This window comes from Thalassophryne amazonica, chromosome 20, assembly GCF_902500255.1.
Source record: "Thalassophryne amazonica chromosome 20, fThaAma1.1, whole genome shotgun sequence".
In the NCBI taxonomy this organism is placed as follows: Eukaryota; Metazoa; Chordata; class Actinopteri; order Batrachoidiformes; family Batrachoididae; genus Thalassophryne; species Thalassophryne amazonica.
Window position 1 is genome coordinate 45,333,225 of NC_047122.1, and position 27,464 is coordinate 45,360,688.

The 27,464-nt window shown below is 43.1% G+C and overlaps 1 protein-coding gene across 1 annotated transcript in view; it reads left to right on the forward strand.

The window, feature by feature from the left end:
* Positions 1–26,987, forward strand: part of LOC117501383 (ankyrin repeat and IBR domain-containing protein 1-like) — a 40,752-nt gene extending 13,765 nt beyond the window's left edge. The window contains 20 exon segments of the mRNA XM_034160246.1: positions 903–1,074; positions 1,275–1,406; positions 1,778–1,969; positions 11,607–11,724; positions 11,830–12,050; positions 12,318–12,406; positions 12,513–12,657; positions 14,158–14,318; positions 16,230–16,318; positions 16,551–16,681; positions 19,496–19,630; positions 19,762–19,848; positions 19,965–20,031; positions 20,254–20,399; positions 20,542–20,720; positions 20,879–20,930; positions 21,328–21,381; positions 21,521–21,644; positions 22,960–23,952; positions 23,955–26,987. Coding sequence (XP_034016137.1) covers positions 903–1,074; positions 1,275–1,406; positions 1,778–1,969; positions 11,607–11,724; positions 11,830–12,050; positions 12,318–12,406; positions 12,513–12,657; positions 14,158–14,318; positions 16,230–16,318; positions 16,551–16,681; positions 19,496–19,630; positions 19,762–19,848; positions 19,965–20,031; positions 20,254–20,399; positions 20,542–20,720; positions 20,879–20,930; positions 21,328–21,381; positions 21,521–21,644; positions 22,960–23,952; positions 23,955–24,382 — 3,715 coding nt within the window. The 3' untranslated portion in view covers positions 24,383–26,987.
* The last annotated feature ends 477 nt before the right edge of the window (positions 26,988–27,464 follow it).

Genomic DNA, 27,464 nt, shown 5'->3' on the forward strand with positions numbered 1-27,464 from the left:
ACAGTAGGGGAAACTCTCAGTAGCTCGGGATCCATTTTATATCTCATTTATTTTTTTAATTAATTTTTTTTAATTGGCATTCAGCAGTCTCTCAAACACACACACACACACAAAAAACATTTTCAAGTGATATGTGTACATATCCTCCACTTGATTGTCTGAAATGCTTCTTTTTAGGTTTATACAAAGTAAATACAAAAGAAAACAAACAAAAAGGTTGAGAACAACAAAAAAGAACAAAAAGTGAGTGGATACTTCCTTTATCTAAAATCAAAGATTTGTGAAAATAAAATCTGGCCTATGAGGTATTATACTCTTATAGTTAGTCCATTTCTCCCTGCGTGACAAATAAATCCAGTTTATATCTCATTTCAGGGTCAGAAAGAGTCAGCGTGCAGGTTCTCAATTAGCAGAGAGATGAGCCAGTGGAAAGGAAATTATAGAAGAAGTGTGAGTTGTGCAGGAAGCAAGTGTGGGATTGAAAAGAGCACCGGAGATGTTGAGGTTAGAAAGGAAAAATGGAGCAGAGAAAATATGTGGAGTTGAGGAACAGTGCATGGAAAGGTAAGCAGTAAAGGGACACTTTGACATAGAGTTGGTAAACAGAACTGCAAACACATCCTGGCTACCACTGCAGCTGGCACATCCATCATCATATGTGGGTGTGTGCACGTGCACCTGCCAGCCAGCATGTCCATTATCTCAGAGATGTTAACCAGGACTGGTCAGTATTCTGCCATCTTCTTCTCATTTTGTCCTTGTTTTCCTCTTTCATTCAAACCTCACGCACTTAACTCCACTTGATGTGCTTCACCTTTCCCCTTCCATCTTCTTGTTCAACACTCTTCACTTTGCTTATGTCTCTTATGTTTACTGCTTTCTTTCCTGCATCCATCCTTCAGGTCCTTTCTGTTCAGCAAAGAGGGAAACCCTAACAAGCGTAACGTGCACAATGAGACGTGCCTTCATGTGCTGTGCCAAGGCCCACAGATCCTGCTGCTGCCAGAGGGGGCATTGTCTCCCAGACTTGCCCGACCCCAGCGGGATGAGCAGCGCCGTGCGGACTGCCTCCAGGTGCAGAAACATGCAAACACACAGGCAGGCACGTGGTGTGAACTCGTGATGATGTCTGCAAATATTTATCATATGAAGGATGAGGGTGTGTGTGTGTGTGCGCGCGTGTGTGTGTGTGTGCGCGCGTGCAAAATAACTCATGTCATCAGAGGTGACGTGAATCCATTTTTGTGTCTGCTTGTGGGTTTTCCTGCTGCCAGATGATCCTTAGCTGGACAGGAGCCAAACTGGACGGGGGCCAGTACGAGAGGGCCAATGTCAACGCCACTGACAACCACCACAGCACCTGCCTCCACTATGCCGCCGCCGCAGGCATGAAGAGCTGTGTGGAGGTGAGAGAAAGTGTGTAGGCCAATGTGAAAGTGAAACATTTGAACTTTGAATCCCACACAGAACAAAAAAGAAAAATCCAGCATCGTTCTGACAGAGGCTGCATGTGTAGAATGAGGGAGTGAAAGAGTGAAGGGTGTACAATGAGGCATTCATCATAACATGGAAAAAATGTATGTGCAGTCTGGTTGATAAGTATTTGGATAATGACACAGTTTTGTAATTTTGCGTCTGTACATCTCCACAATGGAGCTGAAACGCAAAAATCAAGATGCTCTTTCTTTCTCCTTTCATTCTCTTGATTGGCTTCCCAGTATCTGTCTCACTTTTCTTACTTAACATTTTGTTTTTTATCTTTTTGCCCCTGTTGTAGCTGTTAATTCAGAGCGAGGCAGACCTCTTTGTGGAGGATGAGGACAAGCTGACGCCGTGTGACCATGCCGAGCAGCACCACCACACGGAGTTGGCCCTCAGCCTTGAGTCGCAGATGGTTTTCTCCTCCTCTTCAGCTCAGCCTCCAAACACAGATGCACATAGTGAAGCCAACCTGATGCAGTACAAGGAGGTGAGACCACAGTTCCTATTGGCTCGGCTTTCAGCACGTACAGGTGTTTTCCAGGAATGAACGATCTTGTTGTGTTCAGATTCTCTCTCTAAAGTACAGCGTACAGCATTCTGAGTGAATATTTGACCCAAGCTTACAAAATCCCTCAGTTTTAACTGAAACCAAGAGGGAACCCTCTTTATTTGGAATTTTATTAATTTCATTTCATAGCTGTGACTTTGATATTAGTCATTCAGCTTTGTGTATTAAAGAGAGGGCACAATGGGCCGCTCACAGCTGCCCCAGATTTGAAGATCAGAAAAACTTGTTCAATTTTTTGCTTTCTTTCTTTGCACATTTTCAGTGTAAATGTTTTTTTCTTACTTTTGTGCTTTACAGTGGCTTGCAAAAGTACTCACCCCCTTGGTATTTCACGCATTTTAATTTGTTTGTGGCATTTCAAAGACAAAAAGTAAATCAGCCTTCTCAATAAAAAATTTGGAAAATTATGTTCCTTAAACTCAAACTGAAAACAAATCTGTACAACGTGATATAAATTAATAAAAAAAATATCGTCCTCTATATCACTTCATCATGAAGCTGTATAACTGGTGATGCAAAATGCAAAACATGCACTATGCACAGTTTATTCAGTCACAGCCACAGCAGCCTGTAACTTCTTCTGGGTTGTCTGGGTGTCTTGATGTCTTTCCTCACTCTTCTCCTTCTTGCACAGTCACTCAGTTTTTGACAACTGTCTGCTCCACACAGATTTACCATAGAGTTCCATACTGTTTGTATTTCCTCATAATTTATGTAAATAAATTCCAAGACATATTCGGTGACTTAGAAATGTTCATGTATCCATCCCCTGACTTGTCTGAAGAAAACAGGCAATAAAACTGATTATTTACAGGTATTATACCAAAGGGGCTGATTACTTATGCAACCATCATCTTGGCTTTTGTATTTTTTTTAATTAATTTATATCAAGTTGTAGAGATTTGTTTTCAGTTTGAGTTTAAGGCAGTGTTTCTCAACCTTTTTTGAGTCGCGGCACCCTTTTTATATTTACAAAATCCTGCGGCACACCACCAACTAAAATAATATTATAATGCTATTACCTCTGGTTTGCGCAAAACCCATTATCGCAATAGAAAATCGATACAGAAAACATCGCATTTCGAAATCCTCAAGCATTTTGCCGTGCGCTCTGATCTCAAGTAGGGCTGTCACGATTAGAAATTTCTGGAGACGATTAATGTCAGACAAATAATTGCGTATTGACGAATATATTGTCTTTTTTTTTTTTTCCCCTTCTTTATATTCTGCTATTGTAGTATATTACACACTCTGAAGAACGTTTGGGCTTCTGTGAGTGGAAGAACTGGGAAAGGTACATGCTTCCCTTAGGCAGTATTATTAGACGGTATTGCTTAAATTTCATTGTTACGCAGATGATACCCAGCTTTATCTATCCATGAAACCAGAGGACCCACACCAATTAGCTAAACTGCAGGATTGTCCTTACCGACATAAAGACATGGATGACCTCTAATTTCCTGCTTTTAACTCAGATAAAACTGAAGTTATTGTACTTGGCCCCACAAATCTTAGAAACAGGTGTCTAACCAGATCTTACTGTGGATGGCATTACCCTGACCTCTAGTAATACTGTGAGAAATCTGGAGTCATTTTTGATCAGGATTGTCATTCAAAGCGCATATTAAACAAATATGTAGGACTGCTTTTTTGCATTTACGCAATATCTCTAAAATCAGAAAGGTCTGTCTCAGAGTGATGCTGAAAAACTAATTCCATGCATTTTTTTTCCTCTAGGCTGGACTATTGTAATTCATTATTATCAGGTTGTCCTAAAAGTTCCCTAAAAAGCCTTCAGTTAATTCAAAATGCTTGCAGCTAGAGTACTGACGGGGACTAGAAGGAGAGAGCATATCTCACCCATATTGGCCTCTCTTCATTGGCTTCCTGTTAATTCTAGAATAGAATTTAAAATTCTTCTTCTACTTATAAGGTTTTGAATAATCAGGTCCCATCTTATCTTAGGACCTCGTAGTACCATATCACCCCAATAGAGCAGCTTCGCTCTCAGACTGCAGGCCTTACTTGTAGTTCCTAGGGTTTGTAAGAGTAGAATGGGAGGCAGAGCCTTCAGCTTTTCAGGCTCCTCTCCTGTGGAACCAGCTCCCAATTCAGATCAGGGAGAAAGACACCCTCTCTACTTTTAAGATTAGGCTTAAAACTTTCCTTTTTGCTAAAGCTTATAGTTAGGGCTGGATCAGGTGACCCTGAACCATCCCTTAGTTATGCTGCTATAGACGTAGACTGCTGGGGGGTTCCCATGATGCACTGTTTCTTTCTCTTTTGCTCTGTATGCACCACTCTGCATTTAATCATTAGTGATCGATCTCTGCTCCCCTCCACAGCATGTCTTTTTCCTGGTTTTCTCCCTCAGCCCCAACCAGTCCCAGCAGAAGACTGCCCCTCCCTGAGCCTGGTTCTGCTGGAGGTTTCTTCCTGTTAAAAGGGAGTTTTTCCTTCCCACTGTAGCCAAGTGCTTGCTCACAGGGGGTCGTTTTGACCGTTGGGGTTTTACATAATTATTGTATGGCTTTGCCTTACAATATAAAGCGCCTTGGGGCAACTGTTTGTTGTGATTTGGCGCTATATAAAAAAATTGATTGATTGATTGATTTTTATTTTTATCTTCATTTTACATACAGTCCCAACTTTTTCTGATTTGTGGTTGTTTCTGTTGCATTTCTGAAATTGTTTCTCCTCATCAGTCACGTTTTGTGCTTAAACACTACATTAAGCTCAACACTGAACAAATAAATACCTTTGGAAAATAACAGCTGTTAAAGTTCAGAGTTCTCACCTGCTTTTTGTGATCTGTGCGTCTGAACATTTTTTTTTGTGTATCTCAGTTCATTCATATATTCTCATTTTTTAAATATGTTTTTAAAGATATTTGACCATTTATTTCATCTCATGATCTCATAAATTCAGCATACGACGCGCACATGGTGTGAACAGGACGGTAACGGCAGAATCACACCTTTAGAGAAAGTTCAGAGAGAAGTAAAAGCTTCACGTTTTCGTTTTGTTAACATGTTCACTCCATTTAAAATCCTCTCTCTGCTCCGCGCTCGCTGGCACCCCGGTTGAGAATCACTGGTTTAAGGAACATGATTTTTCAAATTTTTAGATTGAGAAGCCTGATTTACTTTTTGTATTTGTAATGCCCTAAAGAAATTAAAATGCATGAAATACCAAGGGGCTGAATACTTTTGCAAGCCACTTTAATTTACTTTTATCCTCAGATAACATATACTCAACAAAAATATAAACGCAACACTTTTGGTTTTGCTCCAATTTTGTATGAGATGAACTCAAAGATCTAAAACTTTTTCCACATACACAATATCACCATTTCCCTCAAATATTGTTCACAAACCAGTCTAAATCTGTGATAGTGAGCACTTCTCCTTTGCTGAGATAATCCATCCCACCTCACAGGTGTGCCATATCAGGATGCTGATTAGACACCATGATTAGTGCACAGGTGTGCCTTAGACTGCCCACAATAAAAGGCCACTCTGAAAGGTGCAGTTTTGTTTTATTGGGGGGGGGATACCAGTCAGTATCTGGTGTGACCACCATTTGCCTCATGCAGTGCAACACATCTCCTTCGCATCATCCATGAAGAGAACACCTCTCCAACGTGCCAAACACCAGCGAATGTGAGCATTTGCCCACTCAAGTCGGTTACGACGACGAACTGGAGTCAGGTCGAGACCCCGATGAGGACGACGAGCATGCAGATGAGCTTCCCTGAGACGGTTTCTGACAGTTTGTGCAAAATTTCTTTGGTTATGCAAACCGATTGTTCCAGCAGCTGTCCGAGTGGCTGGTCTCAGACGATCTTGGAGGTGAACATGCTGGATGTGGAGGTCCTGGGCTGGTGTGGTTACACGTGGTCTGCGGTTGTGAGGCTGGTTGGATGTACTGCCAAATTCTCTGAAACGACTTTGGAGACGGCTTATGGTAGAGACATGAACATTCAATACATGAGCAACAGCTCTGGTTGACATTCCTGCTGTCAGCATGCCAATTGCACGCTCCCTCAAATCTTGCAACATCTGTGGCATTGTGCTGTGTGATAAAACTGCACCTTTCAGAGTGGCCTTTTATTGTGGGCAGTCTAAGGCACACCTGTGCACTAATCATGGTGTCTAATCAGCATCTTGGTATGGCACACCTGTGAGGTGGGATGGATTATCTCAGCAAAGGAGAAATGCTCACTATCACAGATTTAGACTGGTTTGTGAACAATATTTGAGAGAAATGGTGATATTGTGTATGTGGAAAAAGTTTTAGATCTTTGAGTTCATCTCATACAAAATGGGAGCAAAACCAAAAGTGTTGCGTTTATATTTTTGTTGAGTATATTTACAGCCATAGGATTCCATACAAAGTTATTCCTCTACTTTTCTGTCCATTATCTACACTTGCGTATCCTGTTGAGAGCAAGCTGCAACTTCCAGGGCTGAAAAATTAAGCCAACATAGAAGTGCCAAAACCTGCGGTTCCTCAGAAGACCACGAGAGGTTCGCTCCAAAAGAGAGTCAATTCCCCTAAAATCCCATGTTAAAGTGTCAAATTGTACAGCAGAAATAATCATTTTTACAGCTTGGTACCAAAAAATGATTATAGTCTTTACAGATAATTTCCTTTTTTAACACTGTTTATTACATTTTTTCATAATAATGGAAACAATTTCCACAGCCAGTGGCAATTGCCAGAACTATCAGAACAAAGTTCAACAACCCCAAAGGCACTCACCACAACAAACCAATGAAAAATAAACAAGTGATTAAAAGAACCAGTGTTAGTGTTCAGTTCGAAATGATCTGGCAACCTGAACTGTGGACATAGAACAGAAAGGGATTCCAGGTCCTGTCAAATGATAAAACATTGCCGGCCAGAGTCATCATAATTATTTCCAGTTTGAGAAAATAAAGGACCTCCTTAATCCAGCTTGTATAAGTAGGTGGTGCTGGAGATTTCCAATTCAACAGTATTAGCCTCCTGGCCAGCAGAGTTGTGAATATTGTTAAGTCCTTATTAGCAGGAGAGAGAGTCAGTGAAGCGGGCCTGAACAGGGCAGTCACGACAACAGGAGCAATATCCCTACCAGTCACATTGGACAACGTGTGAAAGATTTCAGACCAAAACCTCTTCATGGAGGGGACAGCTCCATGAAGGTTAGACTTTACGTGTGTGAAATGCCTTTGGTGCTATACATATAAATAAACTGAATTAAATTGATAGCTCCAAAACATTTGTGTGTAAGTTGTAGTGGCCTGACAGCATCATTTGCACAGAGGAGACACGGTGTCAAACATTTTTGCAAGCCAAGCGTTAGTATAATGAGCTCAAGGTAGGATCCCAGCATGCATGAAACTGCACCTAGCACAGATTGAGGATCTGTGTACCCTCTGTAAGTTCTCCCTACAAACATCTGGGATCAACACTCCCAAATCTGTCTCCTATACAGTTTTAAGCACAGTAGAAGAATCTGAAAGCTTAGAAATACTTAAATATATGTGAGAGATGACCAATCTCATTGAGGGGAAGGGACTCAGTAACATCTGAAAATCTTTGGGGTTACGAAGGGCTACAAATTCTGGAAACAAGCTATGAAGATAATGTCGAGCTTCAAGGTACCTGAAAAAATGACTTTTAGGGAGCGAACATTTATCAACTAAGCAAAAAGAGAAGAAGCAAAAATAGAGTCAACATACAACCTTTCAGGTTCTTATACCCACCTAGCCCATATAAAGTTGATTCAATAAAATGGAGGAGAGAATGATTTACTCCTAGCGGAGCCCAACAGAGTGTGTCTGTGGACTGGAATGATGTCTATATTGAATCATTTTTTAGGCAAGAGGCCACTATTACATTCTTGGATGTAACTAGAAGTGGGAGAATGAAGAGGTGAGTAAAGTAAGGCTTTTAACGATACAGCATAAGCAGAATTAGCTTCTGTGACCAACCACGATGGAGGGTATATAGTATCCTTAGATTTTTTTTTTTTTTATATTTGTTGCCCAAAAATAGTACAAGAGATTAGGCAGTACCGTTCCACCTCGGGCTTTGGGCTTATGCAAGCCATGATGGCGCAGTGTAGAAGGCTTCTTACGCCAAATAAAATCCAGAATAAGCCTGTTGACCTTATGGAAAAAGATAAGTGGATAAAGATTGGAAGAAATAAATATAAGAAGCCTGGAAACTATTCATTTTGATAGTATTAATTGTAGAGGCCATGAGAGGTTGAAGAGGGACCATCACTCAGTCACATTTAATTTGTGTAAGGTTTGTGTAAAGGTTAACCATTGTGTCAGCTACATGCACTCCAAGATAGACAAAGCCAGAATTGGAGATCTTAAATGGTAGATTTTCCAGTGGATACTCTTTTGCCTCCCTATTAACAGCAAAAACATCATTTACTCGTATACCAAGATTTAGTTTAGTATATCCAGAAATTTTACCAAATGCATCTAAGACTGAAAGGGTTGCATTGATAGAGCGCGACAGATGAAAGTAGCAAGAGATCATCTGTGTACAGTGCCATCTTCAGCTCCACATAATTTCTCATTATGCCACATATATCAGGATGGGACCGTAAACCGATGGATAAAGGCTCCATTGCAATGGCGAATTAAAGAAGACTTAAAGGACGCCCCTGCCTTGTTGAATGTTGTAAACGAAAATATTCAGAAATTGCGCCATTTGCCCTAGCCTATACCTGAGGAGACAAGTATTTTAAACTCACTCATGAGACAAACTTTCCCCAAATCCAAATTTTCCCTAGCAGCCACCCACTAACAGACTGGTAGCTCATTTCTGAGAATTATGATAGAAATATGAGATAGCAGGCCTTGCTGTGTGGTTAATTGTATTAACAGACCGTCGAAGAAATCTGTGGTCTTATATTTTTGGTGAGTTATTATTTAATTTGTATGATAGTACATAACAGGTGTCAATAGTTGGGTAACTACACTGATAGTCCTATGGTTACTGAGGCTATTTTGAGGTCAGTTAATGCCCACACTCAAGCCAACCATTATTCAAACAGATCATCCGGTCCCCAAAAATACTCAAACACAGTTAGCCTTAGCTAGCTTTGTGACACTAAGAAAAATGGGCATGTTTGGGCTTCATTTGTTATGCTGCTCTTGCCCACGTTCCACCCCTTAACCATTTATTGGTTGTTTTGGAGATAAGCAGAGTCAAGCGCTGCCAAGTTGGTGACATCTAGAGCCGCCTCATTCCAGAAAACCTGTGGCTGATGTCACACAGGGTTTGTCAGTGTACAGTACATCCAGAAAGTATCACAGCGGTTCACTTTTTCCACATTTTGTTATGTTACAACCTTATTCCAAAAATAAAATTAAAATTATGGAAAAATTTTTCCACTCAAAATTTTACTTACAACACCCCATAATGACATGAAAAAAGTTGTTGTTGATGTTGTGTTTTTTTTTTGGCAAATTTGTTAAATATGAAAAAGGAATCATAGGTACATAAGTATTCACACCCTTTGCTCCGTACTTTGTTGATGGACCTTTGGCAGCAATTACAGCCTCAAGTCTTCTTGAATATGATGCTTGGTGCACAAGCTTGGTGGACCTATCTTTGGGCAGTTTTGTCCATTCCCCTTTGCAGCACCTCTCAAGTGCCATCAGGTTGTATGGGGAGTGTTGGTGCACAGCCATTTTCAGATCTCTTCAGAGATGTTCAATCAGATTCAGGTCTGGTCTCTGGCTGGGACACTCAAGGACATTCACAGAGTTGTCCTGAAGCCACTCCTTTGATATCTTGGCTGTGTGTTTAGGGTCATTGTCCTGCTGAAAGATGAACTATTGCCTCAGTCTGAGGCCAAGAGCACTCTGGAGCAGGTTTTCATTCAGGATGTCTCTGTACATTGCTGCATTCATCTTTCCGTCAATCCTGACTAGTCTCCCAGTTCCTGCCACTGAAAAACATCCCCACAGCCTAATGCTGCCACCACCATGCTTCACTGTAGGGATGGTGCTTGGTTTCCTCCAAACATGATGCCAGACATTAACACCAGAGAGTTCAATCTTTGTCTCATCAGACCAGAGAATTTTGTTTCTCATGGTCTTAGAGTCCTTCAGGTGCCTTTTGACAAACTCCAGGTGGGCTGCCACGTGCCTTTTACTAAGGAGTGGCTTCCGTCTGGTCACTCTACCATACAGACCTGATTGGTGGATTGCTGCAGAGATGGTTGTCCTTCTGGAAGGTTCTCCTCTCTCCACAGAGGAATGCTGGAACTCTGATAGAATGACCATTGGGTTCTTGGTCACCTCCCTGACTAAGGCCCTTCTCCCCTAATCACTCAGTTTAGATGGGTGACCAGCTCTAGGAAGAGTCCTGGTGGATCTGAACTTCTTCCATTTACAGATGATGGAGGCTACTGTGCTCATTGGGACCTTCAAAGCAAAATTTGTGCCTTGAGACAATCCTGTCTCTGAGGTCTCCAGACAATTCCTTTGACTTCATGCTTGGTTTGTGCTCTGACATGCACTGTCAACTGTGGTACCTTATATGTAGACAGTTGTGGGCCTTTACAAATCATGTCCAATCAACTGAATTTACCCCAGGTGGACTCCAGTTAAGCTCTAGAAAGATCTCAAGGATGATCAGTGGAAACAGGATGCACCTGAGCTCAATTTTGAGCTTCATGGCAAAGGCTGAGAATAGTTATGTACATGTGATTTTATGTTTTTTGTTTTTAGTAAATTTGCAGAAATCTCAAAAAAATTGACATTGTCATTATGGGGTATTTATGTGTAGAATTTTGAGGGAAAAAAAATGAATTTCATCCATTTTAGCATAAGGCTGTAACATGAAATGTGGAAAAGTGCAACACTGTGAATACTTTACACATGCACTGTACATAAAGTAAGTTCTTTCAGCTTCTCCATTTTGCTTTGGGTCGACACATCAAATCCGAAATGGATCTGCATGTTGATTTAGCAGAAGTTTCATGCCAGATGCACTTCTGACGCACCTGTGTGTTGCATGGAGAATGGGCACAGGTTGTCTTCAAACGGAAACCTTCTGATTTCCAAGCAAGCGCACATAATGCAGCAATTTTTATACTACATACAAACAGTATAAATTCTTGGTGGTTTTATTTTTATACACTTTTATACACAGATCATGACTTGTTCTCACAAGCAGAGTTATACAATTTCACACATGCAAACATCTCACCGTCTGTTTGTCAGGGTCCATGTTAAACAGAGCGCAGCCAGTCCTCCAGCAGCAACTGCTGCCAAATGATAGGAATTTGATCTTTCTTCCTGCAGCCAAATCCATGCAAATTCTTAATCCTCTTACTGCTCCATGCCCTTGTCTTTTTAATTTTTCTCACACTATCTTCTTCACTTTCTTGTGCATTTCTCCACCTCTTTTCCTTTTGCTTGATCGTTTTTGTCATCACCTTCCTGCTTTGTTTTCCTTCTTATCCCCTTTTTCTCGCCTACATCCTTCATGAAGCTTTGTGTGTGCCTTTTGTAAATTTCCTTCTGTTCTTTTCTTTTAGCCATATGAAGGGCTGAAGCTTCAGGACCTACGCAGGCTGAAGGACATGCTCATTGTGGAGACTGCGGACATGCTGCAAGCCCCCCTCTTCACCGCTGAGGCCCTGCTTCGAGCTCATGGTGGGTTTGTGCACTTGAGACCCTCAATGACAAAAAGTGCGTGTTAATATGTGTGTAAGTGGTTGTCCATCTGTGCACTTAAGTGAATAACCGTCTCCCTCTCAGATTGGGACAGAGAAAAGCTTCTCGAAGCCTGGATGTCAGATGCTGAGGGCTGCTGCCAGCGCTCAGGTGTGGCCATGCCCACGCCACCGCCCAGCGGATACAACGCCTGGGACACCCTGCCTTCGCCCCGCACCCCCAGGACCCCCCGCTCTCCCCTCACCCTTACCCTCACCTCACCCACCGATAGCTGCCTGACACCTGGGGAAGAGGGCCTTGCTACGGTGAGACACATTTTTTGGAAGGAGGGGCTTAAAATATCAACAGTGATCATAAAACATGGCAACTACTTGAAACTACAATTTCAAGAAATTGCTTAAAAGTTGATTCAGACGTCTGTTACATTATCAACAAATTGTCAACATGATGGATGCTGATGAAAGTGCAGGGTTAATGTATCTCCATTGTATACTGTGAAGTATTACTGTGTTATAAAATACTAAACATCTGCTGTATATTTGGTAACGTGTCTCTCTCCTCTGTTTCTGCAGTGTGGTATCTGTCTCTGCTCGATCTCGGTGTTTGAAGATCCAGTGGACATGTCCTGTGGCCATGAATTCTGCAGAACCTGCTGGGAGGGGTGAGCACATGTACCTACACATGCACACTTCATGTCTGGGAATATATGGGTCAGTTTTGTTATGTCTGTGCGTGTGTCTGTTTTTTGTTTTTTTTCCCCATCTCAGGTTCCTTAACTTGAAGATTCAAGAGGGCGATGCGCACAATATCTTCTGCCCAGCCTACGAGTGCTATCACTTGGTTCCGGTGCAAGTAATTGAGAGTGTGGTTTCCAGAGAGATGGACCAGCGATACCTTCAGTTTGACATCAAGGTACAAATGCAACATACGAGGTCTGTTAGAAAAGTATCCGACCTTTTTATTTTTGCAAAACCCATATGGATTTGAATCGTGTGATTGCATCAGCCAAGCTTGAACCTTCGTGTGCATGCGTGAGTTTTTTCACGCCTGTCGGTTGCGTCATTCGCCTGTGAGCACGCTTTGAGTGAGCACTGGTCCTCCCCCCTCGTCGGATTTTCATTGTGAGGAAAATGTCTGAACGGCTGGAGCAGCGCTGCATCAAATTTTTCCAGAAACTGTAAGAGACAGCCAGGTGGAAACCATTCGGAAAATTCAGATGGCTTTCAGGGACGATTTTATGGGCATCACACAGATTAAGGAGTGTTACAGCCGGTTTAAAGACGGCGCACAATGGCGGAGGGCGCGTCGCGCTCCGAGCGGCGATCGACAGGCTGAAACGACCAGATCATTTCCAAACTGAATGCTGTGTTGATCCGGGACGTCGTCTGACTACCAGAGAAATGGCAGAAAAGGTGGACATCAGCACTTTTCTGGCACATTCCACTGTTAAAGGAGATTTTGTCATGAAAACAGGAGCGGAGGAATTCGCCACGGAGCCGCTAATGGCGCGGAACGAAAGCACCTCCGTGCTGGTCTCGCAGGACATGTGACATGCCCAGATCTTCGACAATTTCTCGGATACTCACTCGACTGAAAAGCCACCCAAAGCCGTCTGAATCTTCCAAATGGTGGAAGAGCTGGGCATGTCCCGTGAGACTTCCAACACAGAGGTGCTTTTTGTTCTGTGCCATTATGCGGCTCTGTCCTGATGCGCGAATTCCGCCGCACGTCTTTCATTACAAAATCTCCTGTAACAGTGTAATGTGCCGAAAAAGTGCTATGTCCACCTCTCTTGCCATTTCTGTGGTAGTCAGACGATGTCCCGGATCAACACAGCCTTCACTTTGGAAATGATCTGGTCGTTTCAGCCTGTCGATGGCCGCTCCAAACGCGGTGCGCCCTCAGCCGCTGTGGGCTGTCTTTAATCCATTTGTAATGCTCCTTAATCTGTGTGATGCCCATAAGATCTTCACCGAAAGCCACCTGAATTTTCCGAATGGTTTCCACCTGGATGTCTCTCACAGTTTCTGAAAAAATTTTGATGCAGCAAAGCGGCAGTCGCTTAGCCATTTTCCTGACAATAAAAATCCGGCGAGGGGGCTGGACAACTTCTCCCACAAAGCTTGCTCACAGGTGAATGACGCAACCGACAGGCGTGAAAAAACTCACACATGCGCACGAAGGTTCAAGCTTGGCTGATGCAATCACACGTGGTTCAAATCCATATGGTTTTTGCAAAAAATAAAAAGGTTGGATACTTTTCTAACAAACGTCGTACATTTAAAAAACAATAATGATGATAACACTCTCGCACTTTAACAGCCCACAGTGTCCAAGGGAAAAGTTTCTCTTGTGCACATTTCTGCTTCTGTATCCTTTCTCACTTCTTCTGCTCTCCCCTGCCTACTTCAGGCATTTGTGGAGAACAATCCGGCCATTCGCTGGTGTCCTGCTGTACGCTGTGAGCGAGCAGTTCGACTCACCAGACCCGGCCCTGGGGACACGGACCCGCACAGCTTTCCCCTACTGTCCTCACCGGCCGTTGATTGTGGCAAGGGTCACCTGTTCTGCTGGTACACTTAAAGCCTTCTTGGTTATAATACACACTTGTGTATATACAGTAGTGTAGCAAGGTTTTTGACAAATTAAATGTGCCACAAAATTTTGCAACCTCTCTAAAACTGCTCAGTGTATAATATTTATGAAGAAATACAAAAAATACAAAACAAAACACAAAAATGTAATTTAAATTTTCTTGAGGTGTGCACATCTCCAGGGAAGCTGGGAGGCCTCCCTGGTAAGGTCTATAACAGAGTACTGGAGAGGAGAATTTGACCGATGGTCGAACCTCAGATTCAGGAGGAGCAATGTGGTTTTCGTCCTGGTCGCGGCACACTGGACCAGTTCTACACGCTCCATCGGGTGCTCGAGGGTTCATGGGAGTTCGCCCAACCAGTCCACATGTATTTTGTGGATCTGGAGAAGGCGTTCGACCGTGTCCCTCGAGGCACCCTGTGGGGAGTGCTCTGGGAGTACGGGGTCCGGGGTCCTTTGCTAAGGGCTATCCGGTCCCTGTACGACCGCAGCAGGAGCTTGGTTCGCATTGCCGGTAGTAAGTCAAATCTGTTTCCAGTGCACGTTGGCCTCCGCCAGGGCTGCCCTTTGTCACCGGTTCTGTTCATTATTTTTATGGACAGAATTTCTAGGCGCAGCCAGGGTGTAGAGGGGGTCTGGTTTGGGAACCACAGAATCTCGTCTCTGCTGTTTGCGGACGATGTGGTTCTTTTGGCTTTGTCAAATCAGGACCTTCAGCGTGCACTGGGGCGGTTTGCAGCCGAGTGTGAAGTGTCCGGGATGAAAATCAGCACCTCCAAATCCGAGGCCATGGTTCTCGACCGGAAAAAGGTGCTTTGCCCTCTTCAGGTTGGTGGCGTGTCCTTGCCTTAAGTGGAGGAGTTTAAGTATCTCGGGGTCTTGGTCACAAGTGAGGGAAGGATGGAGCATGAGATCAATAGACGGATCGGTGCAGCATCTGCAGTGATGCGGTCGCTGTATCGGACCGTCGTGGTGAAGAGAGAGCTGAGTAGGGGGGCAAAACTCTCGATTTACCAATCGATCTACGTTCTGATCCTCACCTATGGTCATGAGATTTGGCTCATGACCGAAAGAACGAGATCGCGAGTATAAGCGGCCGAGATGAGTTCCCTCCGCAGGGTGGCTGGGCGCTCCCTTAGAGATAGGGTGAGGAGCGCGGTCACTTGGGAGGAGCTCGGAGTCGAGCCGCTGCTCCTCCACGTCGAAAGGAGTCAGTTGAGGTGGCTCGGGCATCTTTTCCGGATGCCCCCTGGACGCCTCACTGGAGAGGTGTTCCGGGCACGTCCCATTGGGAGGAGGCCCCGGGGAAGACCCAGGACACGCTGGAGGGACTACATCTCTCGGCTGGCTTGGGAATGCCTTGGGGTTCCCCCGGAGGAGCTGGGGGAGGTGTGTGTGGATCGGGAGGTCTGGGAGGCTTTGCTTGAGCTGCTGCCCCCGCGATCCGACTCCGGATAAAGTGGAAGAAAATGGATGGATGGATGGATGTGCACATCTCAAATTTTCTTTGAAGAAATAGAAAAAAAAACATTTGTTACATTTATTATTCCCACTGAGGAGTTCCTGTGTCTATTTGTTGTGGTGTGAGAAGGAGTTATAAAATAAATAAATGCACCATAAGATCATGGGTACCTTTCTAATGTGCAGTCAGGTACCTAAGTATTTACAAAGTGACTATTTTGGTGGTGTGCAGAGGCAAAAATACAAAAGCTGTTGCTGTCCAATTACTTATGGACCTGTCTCTACATTCATGTGTATGTAGAAATAGAGACCTCTGTAATTGAACATTATGCACTGTGTTGCACACAGACACCGTATTATGCTGCTGTGGACTTTGTTTTTATTCTGCTCAGTTCTTTTCTCTCTCTCTCTCACCTCCCTGTCTGTAGGGAGTGCCTTGGCGAGGCCCATGAGCCATGTGACTGTCAGACATGGAGGAACTGGCTCCAGAAAGTCACAGAGATGAAACCAGAGGAGTGTAAGTGAATCATGTGATGTCTGTGTTTGTGGTAGTTTTTGGCACTATAATAAGATGATAGATCGTCTACAAGCAGCTGCCTGAATGTCCTCCTGGATTATTTTTGCACTCTAGTGGCAGCTGTTGAAATGTGTGGGATTTGAAGCAGGGGTTGTGAAGGTGTTCCCACAGAAAGTGTTTTGTGTCTCTTGTGCATTTTTGATTTTGAGCCTGTTTTATGTTCTCTTCACAGTGGCAGGTGTGAGTGAAGCCTATGAGGATGCTGCTAACTGCCTGTGGCTGTTGACCAACTCCAAACCATGTGCCAACTGCAAGTCACCCATTCAGAAGAATGAGGGCTGCAACCATATGCAGTGTGCCAAGGTGTGTACGTTTATCTCATCCATTTCTGACTCCTCACTATACTACAATTTGAAACAGAGACAGCACATTGGGCAGGTGGTCAGTGCACTTGCTTTCAAAATAGAAGGTTTTTGGTTCAAGACATCCTGTGTCCGTTCTCCATGTAACGTGGAGTTATATCAGGAAGGGCATCCTGTGCCCAATCAACATGCAGATACAAAAAAACAAGAACCAAACAACTTACGGTATTTTCCAGAGTGTAAGTAGCGTTGCTCCAAAAATGCCTCTTTAAGAAGGAAAAAATATATTTAAGTCACAATGGCCTATAATTCGCATGTATCACTTCATGCAAGAAGAAGGAAAATAGATTAAATCACTTTATTCATTTATGAGGCTCATGTGGTGTTAAGGAGCACAGCTAACGAGCTAATTAATGTCACTATAAGGGAACAAAATGCGAGTAAATCACTTCTTTCAGATGAACGTATAAATAAGTCTGTCTTCATTCCAAAGTGTGGTCTTCCAGTAAAAAACACCCTTACGGTATTTCTTTGGAACAAAGAATGTTTTTTTTTTTTTTCTTTCTTTCTTTCGTGATCTTATTCTGGTGGTTCCTGATAATCAACATCTTCCTGAAGAAGGGAAGGTTGACAGATTTGTCCTCACATCGTAACTTTGGGTAAGAAGCAGTCGCCCATCACCACACCCTCTCCCACCGGCCAAAGGCACGGGCCGGCGGCCCACTTTGCGGGTGGTTTATCCCTTTTGACAGGCATGGGAATCTTTCCATGGATCTTCCCAGCTATGGATCCCCCGGGACCCCATCTGTTTTGAGTCTCTTTCCAGAGTGTAGTCAGCTGTTTGGGACTTTTCCTCTTTGTTGTTTAATAATTAGCGGTGGATTATCACATGGACTTTTTATAGACTTGAGCCTAACACTGATCTCTGTTGAATTCTTTTCAGAAAGAAAGTGACAAAATGACAGACAATGCAAACGTACAGCAAGTTAAGTTTTAAATCAGCTCACAGCGGCATTTTTAATGCTTATGTTGTTACTTTGCTGTGGAAATGAACGTCTGCTCATGTGCGCACACACACAGTCATGAACATGTGATCTGTGTTTTCACTGTGCGGTTCTTTGTCATTAGACAGCACTCTTTGCTATTTGATGAAGACATTTATTCATATTTATTTGCTTGAAGTGAACATGACTACTAATTGTATTTTATTTGGAGCTGACATGAGGAAAAGGTCAAAATAGTAACATCTTGACGATCGCTCGTTTAAAGAACACTTTAAGTATGACTCTATTTTAAACACGTGCTGTAAGTAATCAAGCCCGGTTCGAAAGTTTCCACCTCTTATCATTTCTTAAAATGAAAAGGCAGTTTATTGGTGTGTTTCTCATTTCATGTGTGTAATTTCTCCCCCAGTTCTTTCTGTACTATACTGCCCCTTTACCAAGAACCACATTGATATATTCCTTATTTTGAATTTATTGAAAGTCACGTTGAAAACCAGGCCTGGGTCTTCACAGACGGCATCAATCTTGTGAAAAGACGACAAAGATCGTTCGCACAACACTTTCATACAATGTGGGCGTTACAGTGGGTGTGGTTTAGTCTATATGTTACTGGCTCTAACAGATAGGGGGAGCCCTCCCTGTATTTGAAATTTGCACATGCGTGATGGAAGTGAAACTTAACTCATGTTTAAACTTTAAACCAGATCTCAGTCTTCCAAACAAATAACAAAGGCAAATACTTGATCACTAACATAAAATAAGGAATTGACACAGCTATTATCTCACAATGTGTAAAGAAAATTCATGGCCATGAAGTGATTTCCCCCTCCCCCAAATATATAAGTCACAGGACCTCTCAAACTAGTAAAAAAAACCATGGCTTATACTCTGGAAAATATGGTACTATCATTTGAGGAATCGTGTTTGTACTGCTCCTCTGAGGTGCTTGTTGGTTTGTTTGGGCAAAGGGCAAGGTCATTAGGATTAAAGGTCAACATTTTGGTTTATCTGTTTGTTCCCCTACTTTTCCCAACTTTTTTGGCTGTTTTCTACTAAACATAATGTGTAGATGACAGTTTTGCCTGTAAAGCAGTTGCTTTGGCAAAGGTTAAAGTCATTGTAGGTCCAAAATCAAAATTTGGATTTTTCACTAAAATGTCCTCCAAACTGGGCACATATATGGAGGTGGCCAGGTGAGGTCAAATTTGCCAAAGATCAAATATTGGACTCAAGGGCATTGGGAGTCAAAGGTCAAAATGTATTTATTTTACACCAGATGTGACACACACAAGGAGTTTGGTTCTGTAATTGCACAGGTGACGTCAAATTTGACCCAGGTCAGTCACTGGGGTCTGAATCATTGGGGCCAGTAGACAGAATTTTTAAGTTTTTCTGCTCTGAATTGTACCAAACGTGGCACACACATGCAGGTGTTTTGTGAATTTGTGCCCAGCCAAGATCACATTCAACCCAGGCCAATCAATGTGTCAAAGGTCATGTCTGCCTGTCTTATTATTGACCTACTGTACTCCTTCGTCCTGATTCCTACCAAACGTGGTGTGTCAGTGGGGGTTGACTCCGAAATTCCCCTTAAAATATTCATTTAGGCAAAGGTCAAGGAATTAGATTTTTCAACCCGATTTAGACTAATAGTGGCACAGAATTACCCTAGCAAGGTCATCCAGAGGTCATTCATTTGGGTGAAGGTCAAAGTGATTGGGGTCAAATGGTCAGATTTTAATGCCTACTTTGTAGAAATAATGTTAGCAAGAATGACCTCTGACAGACGAATGTTAATCATTTGTGTCCAGTGTAAGTATGACTTCTGCTGGATCTGCCTGGAGGAGTGGAAGAAGCACAGCTCATCCACAGGAGGCTATTACCGCTGTACTCGCTACGAGGTCATCCAACAGCTGGAGGAGCAGTCAAAGGAGATGACAGTCGAGGTGCACAAACACAGCTCGTCGCATACCTCACAAAGCATTCATACAATCAAACGCTTACTCACTGACTACTCACCCATTTCACACACACACAAAAAAACCTTTAATGGGTGAGGATTGTGCTTTTGTTACAGGCAGAAAAGAAGCACAAAAGTTTCCAGGAGCTGGACCGTTTCATGCACTATTATACACGCTTCAAGAACCATGAACACAGTTATAAGGTAATACACACGAGTATCCATTTGTGCTGAGAGAGTAATGAATGAAATCACAGAGCTCTATCACAATGGGATTATTATTAAATATAGTATTTGGCATGCTGTGTTTTGTTGCTCAGTTGGAGCAGAAGCTACTAAAAACTGCAAAAGAGAAGATGGAGCAGCTAAGCAGAGCCTTTATTAGCCGTAAGTCTCTCTGGAAAGCCTTATCAGTGGAGCTCGATTTAAATGCATTCGCTAAGAACTTCTTATAATATTCCTTTATTGTATTACAACTTGGAAGGCAGAGGTTATCTTAGTGTCTCGTCATTAGCAAATTGATAGATTGATGCCATAATATTCCTTGCATCTTCTAAAATTTGCCCACTTTATTTAGAACTTTAACAGATTTTGTGTGTGTGTGTCCAGGTGAAGGCACTCCTCCAGACACACGGTTCATTGAGGACGGTGTGTCTGAGCTGCTGAAGACGCGCCGTGTCTTAAAGTGCTCTTATCCATACGGCTTCTACCTGCAGCAAGGCAGCACCCAGAAGGAGATCTTTGAGCTCATGCAGGTAAGATGCGTCTGACTAGGAGCAAAGCAAAGAAACTAAAGGCATTCTGCTGACCCCTACAGACTAAAGTGTTCACACCTCATTGTACACGAAGGCGTAGTAGCAGACAGGACTGAGCGTGCTGTCTTATTTGTCTGTTCAGACCGATCTTGAGATGGTGGTGGAGGATCTGGCCCAGAAAGTCAACAGACCGTACCTGAGGACACCTTGCCACAAGATAGTCAGCGCTGCTCGCCTGGTCCAACAGAAGAGACAGGAGTTCCTGGCTTCAGTGGCCCGTGGCGTGGCTCCCAACGACTCTCCCGAGCCTCCTCGTAGGAAGTATGAGCATAATAATAATAATAATAATAAAAACTTCTGTTAAAATGTTTGTGGAGAACACTTAACGATAAAAAGCGCCCAATTACAAACTGCACTGAGACATGGAACCATCTACTTCATGTGATCTGCTGGAGAAAACATTACTGTTTGTGTTTCAGTTACCCTGGAGGATCATGGGATTGGGAGTACCTAGGCTTTGCTTCGCCTGAGGTAACCACAATAAGTGCTTTTTCCTCTCTGCACTATAACAGTCTTTTCTGTTCTGCTGAATTTTTTAGCTTGTGCAAAGCTAACGGTGTACTCCCTAAAAGGGTTCATATTCAAAATCCAGTAACTCTATTTTTTTTAATTGGTGAAAAATGCAGTTTAAAATGAAAATGCATTAGAAAGTGCAAAGATTTCCATAAATAAAATGAAAGTGTGTTCAAATTCTTTAATGTTTTGCACACTGAGAGCCAAGTGCATGTTGGTCTCAACTAAAAAATTGTGGTTTTGGATTTATTGGGTTTTGCACTTGAACCCTGCATGTGCTTAATGACCCACTTTTATATGGTGCCATGTGACCGTAGCTGCAGCTGACTTACTTTTTTCCTGTGTATGTGTTAAGATGGGGAGTCGTCATTCTGTCCTGGGAGCAGATCAGAGAGAGAGACAGTCTCAGGTAATTCACCACAGAATACAAAGGGAACGCCACCTCGTCTCCTGGCATTTGCATTCGTGTGCACGGAGGAACTTGTTTGTTTTCTTTGTTCAGTACTGCTCTGACTGATAACTAAGAACTCCTTGAATTGCTCTTGCAGGATTATGCTGATATCCAGTACCGTCGCAGACACAGACCGCGGCGCAGAGGAGACATGCTGAGCCTGCTCAATCTGAGAAGCACCAGCAACACACCAGAGACCAGCAGGAGGAGCGACAACAGTGGTAACACAGCAGAAAGGACGACATACACTATATCAAGCCTTTTTTAAATTCATTTTTTTCTTGTCACCACACCTGCCAACCAACATATATATACTCAACAAAATATAAACGCAACACTTTTGGTTTTGCTCCCATTTTGTATGAGATGAACTCAAAGATCTAAAACTTTGTCCACATACACAGTATCACCATTTCCCTCAAATATTGTTCACAAACCAGTCGAAATCTGTGATAGTGAGCACTTCTCCTTTGCTGAGATAATCCATCCCACCTCACAGGTGTGCCATATCAAGATGCTGATTAGACACCATGATTAGTGCACAGGTGTGCCTTAGACTGTCCACAATAAAAGGCCACTCTGAAAGGTGCAGTTTTGTTTTATTCGGGCGGGATACCAGTCAGTATCTGGTGTGACCACCATTTGCCTCATGCAGTGCAACACATCTCCTTCGCATCATCCGTGAAGAGAACACCTCTCCAACGTGCCAAACGCCAGCGAATGTGAGCATTTGCCCACTCAAGTCGGTTACGACGACGAACTGGAGTCAGGTCGAGACCCCGATGAGGACAACGAGCATGCAGATGAGCTTCCCTGAGACGGTTTCTGACAGTTTGTGCAGAAATTCTTTGGTTATGCAAACCGATTGTTTCAGCAGCTGTCCGAGTGGCTGGTCTCAGACGATCTTGGAGGTGAACATGCTGGATGTGGAGGTCCTGGGCTGGTGTGGTTACACGTGGTCTGCGGTTGTGAGGCTGGTTGGATGTACTGCCAAATTCTCTGAAACGCCTTTGGAGACGGCTTATGGTAGAGAAATGAACATTCAATACACGAGCAACAGCTCTGGTTGACATTCCTGCTGTCAGCATGCCAACTGCACGCTCCCTCAAATCTTGCGACATCTGTGGCATTGTGCTGTGTGATAAACTGACCTTCAGAGTGGCCTTTTATGGTGGGCAGTCTAAGGCACACCTGTGCAATAATCATGGTGTCTCAATCAGCATCTTGGTATGGCACACCTGTGAGGTGGATGGATTATCTCAGCAAAGGAGAAGTGCTCACTATCACAGATTAGACTGGTTTGTGACAATATTTGAGGGAAATGGTGATATTGTGTATGTGGAAAAAGTTTTAGATCTTTGAGTTCATCTCATACAAAATGGGAGCAAAACCAAAAGTGTTGCGTTTATATTTTTGTTGAGTATATATATATTTTCAATTTATTAGTTGATGAACATAGCCAACACCCACAAAACTGTCAATCAAATGGTTTATCAAACACAGTCTTTTCTCTGACCTGAGTTTTAATTGTTCCAGATGGGCCAGAGAGGAACGAGGGACGCAGAAGGGCGCTGGGCTCACTGGAAGAAGATGACCCAAATATCCTGTTAGCTATCCAGCTGTCCCTCCAGGAGTCCCGCCGAGAGAGGGGTGTGGAGGGAAGCATGGAGGGACTGCCAGAGCTGGAGGGCGTCCTGGACAGAGGACAGGAGCGGCGGTCGGGTGCCTTAGGAGACCTGAGTGACATTGCTTTGCACTCTCTCAGCACAGACGGTCCTCCAGTAGCCAGAGGATCCTCCTTTCCCAATTTGCTTTTGGACCCTCCCTGCCCCCCTAACAGAACAGACTCCTCCTCCCAGCCTCTAGCTTCGAACTCTCTCTCCCTCCCTCCCCCGCCACCCTTGCTCAGCGCCGAGCTGCTCGAGCTGGGGGACAGCCTTATGAAACTAGGGAGCATAACCACTCCTTATGACCTGGACAGTCACAGCCAGAGCGTGCTCGCGGCGCCGTACCCTGACTGCAGCCATAGACAGGAACAGAACCCTCTGACCGCTCCGTATGTGCTCGAGCATATCGCTGTCACAGATCATCGCTGCAACAGGAAGGAGCAGAGTTATTTCCAAGCCGCTACTTATTTGGCTGCAGATGAACACACTGCCACATGTTCACTTGAACGCACCCCAAACCCCAGCCATCCTAGTCCGTGTGTGCGGGAACAAACGGCCACCTATGAACCTACCCCAAAACCAGACACCTCTTACAACCCTTGCCCCGAACACAGCAGTTCCTACACTCCAGAGCATCCAGCTGCTTATGCTCTTGAAAGCTCCCCAAGGTTTGACCCTCAGCCTCCTGCCCAGTTGTGCCTCCTTTCTCCCGAGCTGGAGCCAGAATTTTTACTTTCACCGGTGATCCCTCCAGGTGGCGCTTTCACACCCAGCGACCCTCAGAGTCTGGAGCCCCTGGATCCCACAGCCAGTGCCCAGCTGCTGGACAACATCATGGCCTGGTTTAACAACAACATAAACCCCAGAACAATCCCCAGAGTCTGGCTCTCGTCCCCTCCCCACCCACCACAGAAACAGAGTCCTCCCCTGACACACACACTGAGACTGAATCCGAGAGCCAGAGCTCAAGGGATCTAATCCCTGTCCCGATCTGGCAGCCCCTGGAGGGTGAGCCAGAAACGGACAGAGGCACAACCAGTCTCAGTCTAGGTGCTGTGAGTGCAGAGGCCCTGAATACACCGAGGCCCAGCACTCAGGAAGACACTGTTGAGGAGGGCGTGAGGTGTGTGGCCGATGTGTCGCTGGACGAAGCGGACACACACCCGTGCTCACATCATGGATATAGCGCTGCAGACACTGTCCAGGTCACAGAGCAAGACTTAGGCCTCGTCCCACCATCAGAAGGGGACCAGACACCCGAAGAGTGGGAGGAGCAAGTACACTTGGTGTGACAGCGAAAGATGTGGAGTGACAGCTGAGCAAAGTGCAGGAAAAAAAGAATGAATGAATTAAAAAAAAAAAAAGTCAGGGAAAACTGACAGCCGAAAGAAGCTCTGTTGAAACGATTGGTGAAGAAATGTAAGCTGGAGAGGCAACGCCTCAATGTAAAGCTCGAGTGTTGTTGTTTGTAATATACTGTATTTAGAGAGGACACGAAGCCCTGCGGACTCTGTCCATTGAAGATGTCATACACAGTTTGATTTTTAAGTGCTTTTCTTTTGAATTCAAAACAAATGAGCGTTTGAAGCAGAGTACAAAGCTACTGAAGTCATCCACATGAAAAGCTGAACATGTTTTTATTGTCTAATTTATTTATTTCCTGCCTTCTGTATTTGTTTATCCTCATGGTTTGTTCAGGGTGATGTCTCGATGCTGATGACGCTGATTCCCAAACTTGCCTCTGAGATGGTAAAGCTCACACTTTATTGACACACTGACCTGACCATCGAGCCAAAACTGTTAAGTGTAATTTCGGAGCGTGTTTAGTGTACTGTACAATCACAGAGCCTAATTCTGACTTTGGATCTCCGTGGCATTTGCACACACACTGTGCCTGCTATGGTAGAGTGCCATCACCCCACCACTGATTGATCCTGTTGGTAATTTGCAAAAAAAAAGTTACGCTCCCACCAACCATCACAGTTCTGATCACACCAATATTCTTTATGCTTACAACATCACTTCTTGTGCAGCAGCGATGATGTCAGACAGTGAAGTCAGAGCTAAAAGGTGCCCATTTCAAGAGCAGGGAAAGTGACCCTACTCTGAAAGTCCATCAGAAATGATGACTTTTTCTTGTAGGAATCCTATAGAATGACTATCAGAAATTGGAACAACTTTTTGTCGAGTCCTGTACAAATCATACTGCAAGTCCCATACGAATTCCCGTAGGTACCCTAAACTAGAATGTCTATCAGGAAGGACTTTTTCCTGTAGAAATCCTATAAGATGTCTATCAAAAATTGGGATGGCTTTTTCCTGTAGGATTCTTACAGATATTGAGTCTATCTGAAATTTGAGTGACTTTTCCCATTAGGAATCCCATAGAACGTCTGTCAGATGTTGGAATGACTTTTTTTCTTAAAGGAATCCGATACAATTCCTATAGGAATCATACTGTAAGAATCCCTTTGGTATTCCCTTTGGAATCTTATGAGACCTCTGTCATATAGGAATCCTGTAGAAATCCTACAGTGTAGGAGTTTTTGGGTAGGGTAACCCAAGATTTTCACCCTGCTGCTCTTCATTCATCCTAAAAAATATATGTTATTAATTAAACACAAACACTCCGTAAACTTAATGGTTTCATGATTGTATATTCCACGACTGATAACTACTGCAGTCTAGTGTTGGTGGGTGAGAAATGGAATAGGAATTTTACTGTGATTATTTATTGTTTAATCCCCCCCTCCCCTGCTTTCTTGGTATGAAATGTCTTTGGAGTGAGAAGGGAGTTATTGGGTACATGTGCCTTTTGTTTCAGTTGTGTATTTTATGTGTTCATATTTATTAGAATTTCTTTTTAAATGTGCTAATTGTTTTGTTTTTCCCCCTCTGATTAACTCCTGAAGAGTTGAAGGACAGATAAGTAACCACATCTGAGTTAAACTGCGTTATCAGACTTCTTTAAAGCTACAGAAAGCAGTTTTCAGTCAACTGTCCATAATTTAAGTTTCCACTGTCATTTGAATGTTTTTCAAATGTTTGCAGCCTTTGACTTTATAAGTATCCTGAAATGTGAGTCTCAGATTTTAATACCATCTAAGTCTTAAAAAATTGGCCAAGTGAAATATTTACAACGGAATAAAACACTGGCTGTTGTGTTGATATGCTCTGCTGCTTTGAGAACCACGATGGAGTGTTTTCATAATATTTTGTTGCCACGTAATTTGATAATTGGATTTTCTCTCGATCAGTGATTGCCAGTTGAAAATAATGTGAAAAACAATCAAACTTTTGCTGCTAACAGTTGGTTTGAGTTCCTAATGAATAATAATTTAAAGTACAGAGGGTATAGAGTGAAGTTTTTGGTAGAAGCCTGGAGCATTTTACTGAAGTTATGTGGTTATAATGAGAGATATCTAAACCTTAAAACTTTTCTCTTGAGTTTTTAATTTTTGTTTTTTAAGCGGGTATGTTGGTGCTGTTAACGGTATTTCATGAAGCCTACTGAAATATTTCTGCAGGTGTTGTGTGTGCTGTAAACATTTAAGATGTTGGCTCGATTCACACTGGGTGTTGAGGTGCAACAGGACAAGCCCCAAATGGGGTTGTGCTGGTGCACTTTCCACCTTCTGTTTCATTGATTTACAGTTTAATGGTGTCAAGGGAACAAGTTGTGTGCCAGTTTGTATTCTTGTATGTTAAATTTTAACAATCCATCAACTGACTTCATATTTTAACGTTAAACAGAGAAAAATAATAAATTTGCACTCTCATACATTAGATGCAGTACATTCCCACTCGGTAAATGAGAGAGGTTTAATGTGTGGCCAATATTGTAAATGGAAAGTGTCAGTGCAAAGTTTACTCTCAATAAAAAGAACTGAAAGTGTGGCATTCTGAGAGTTTTTTTTTAAGTGATTAGCTATTCTGTAAAGAACTTTTTTTTTTTTTTTTTTACAAAATATGGCTATTAATTCATTAAATACAGTGTTAGCATTGCATCACTAAACCTAGAGTCTGAGTAGTGTTCATTTTTTTAAGTCAACAAAGAAGAGTGTAACACGAGGCCCCATTAGTATATTGAAAACAATATAGCTCTCAGTATACCAAATTATTATGAACTATTACACAAATAAATAAATTACACATTAATCAGACCCGCAACCTGATACTGGATAAGCAGTTGAAAATGTATGCATGTACGTATGTGTCAGACTCATCATCTCCCATTAAAATTTGAATGCAGTCAGACCATGAGTTCAAGTTTGAGGCATCAGTAGTCAAATCTGAGTCCTGAAAATTTGGTTTTGAGTCCAAAATCTTGACTGAGTACTACATGACTGAATAAAATCTGGACTCAAGTCTGAG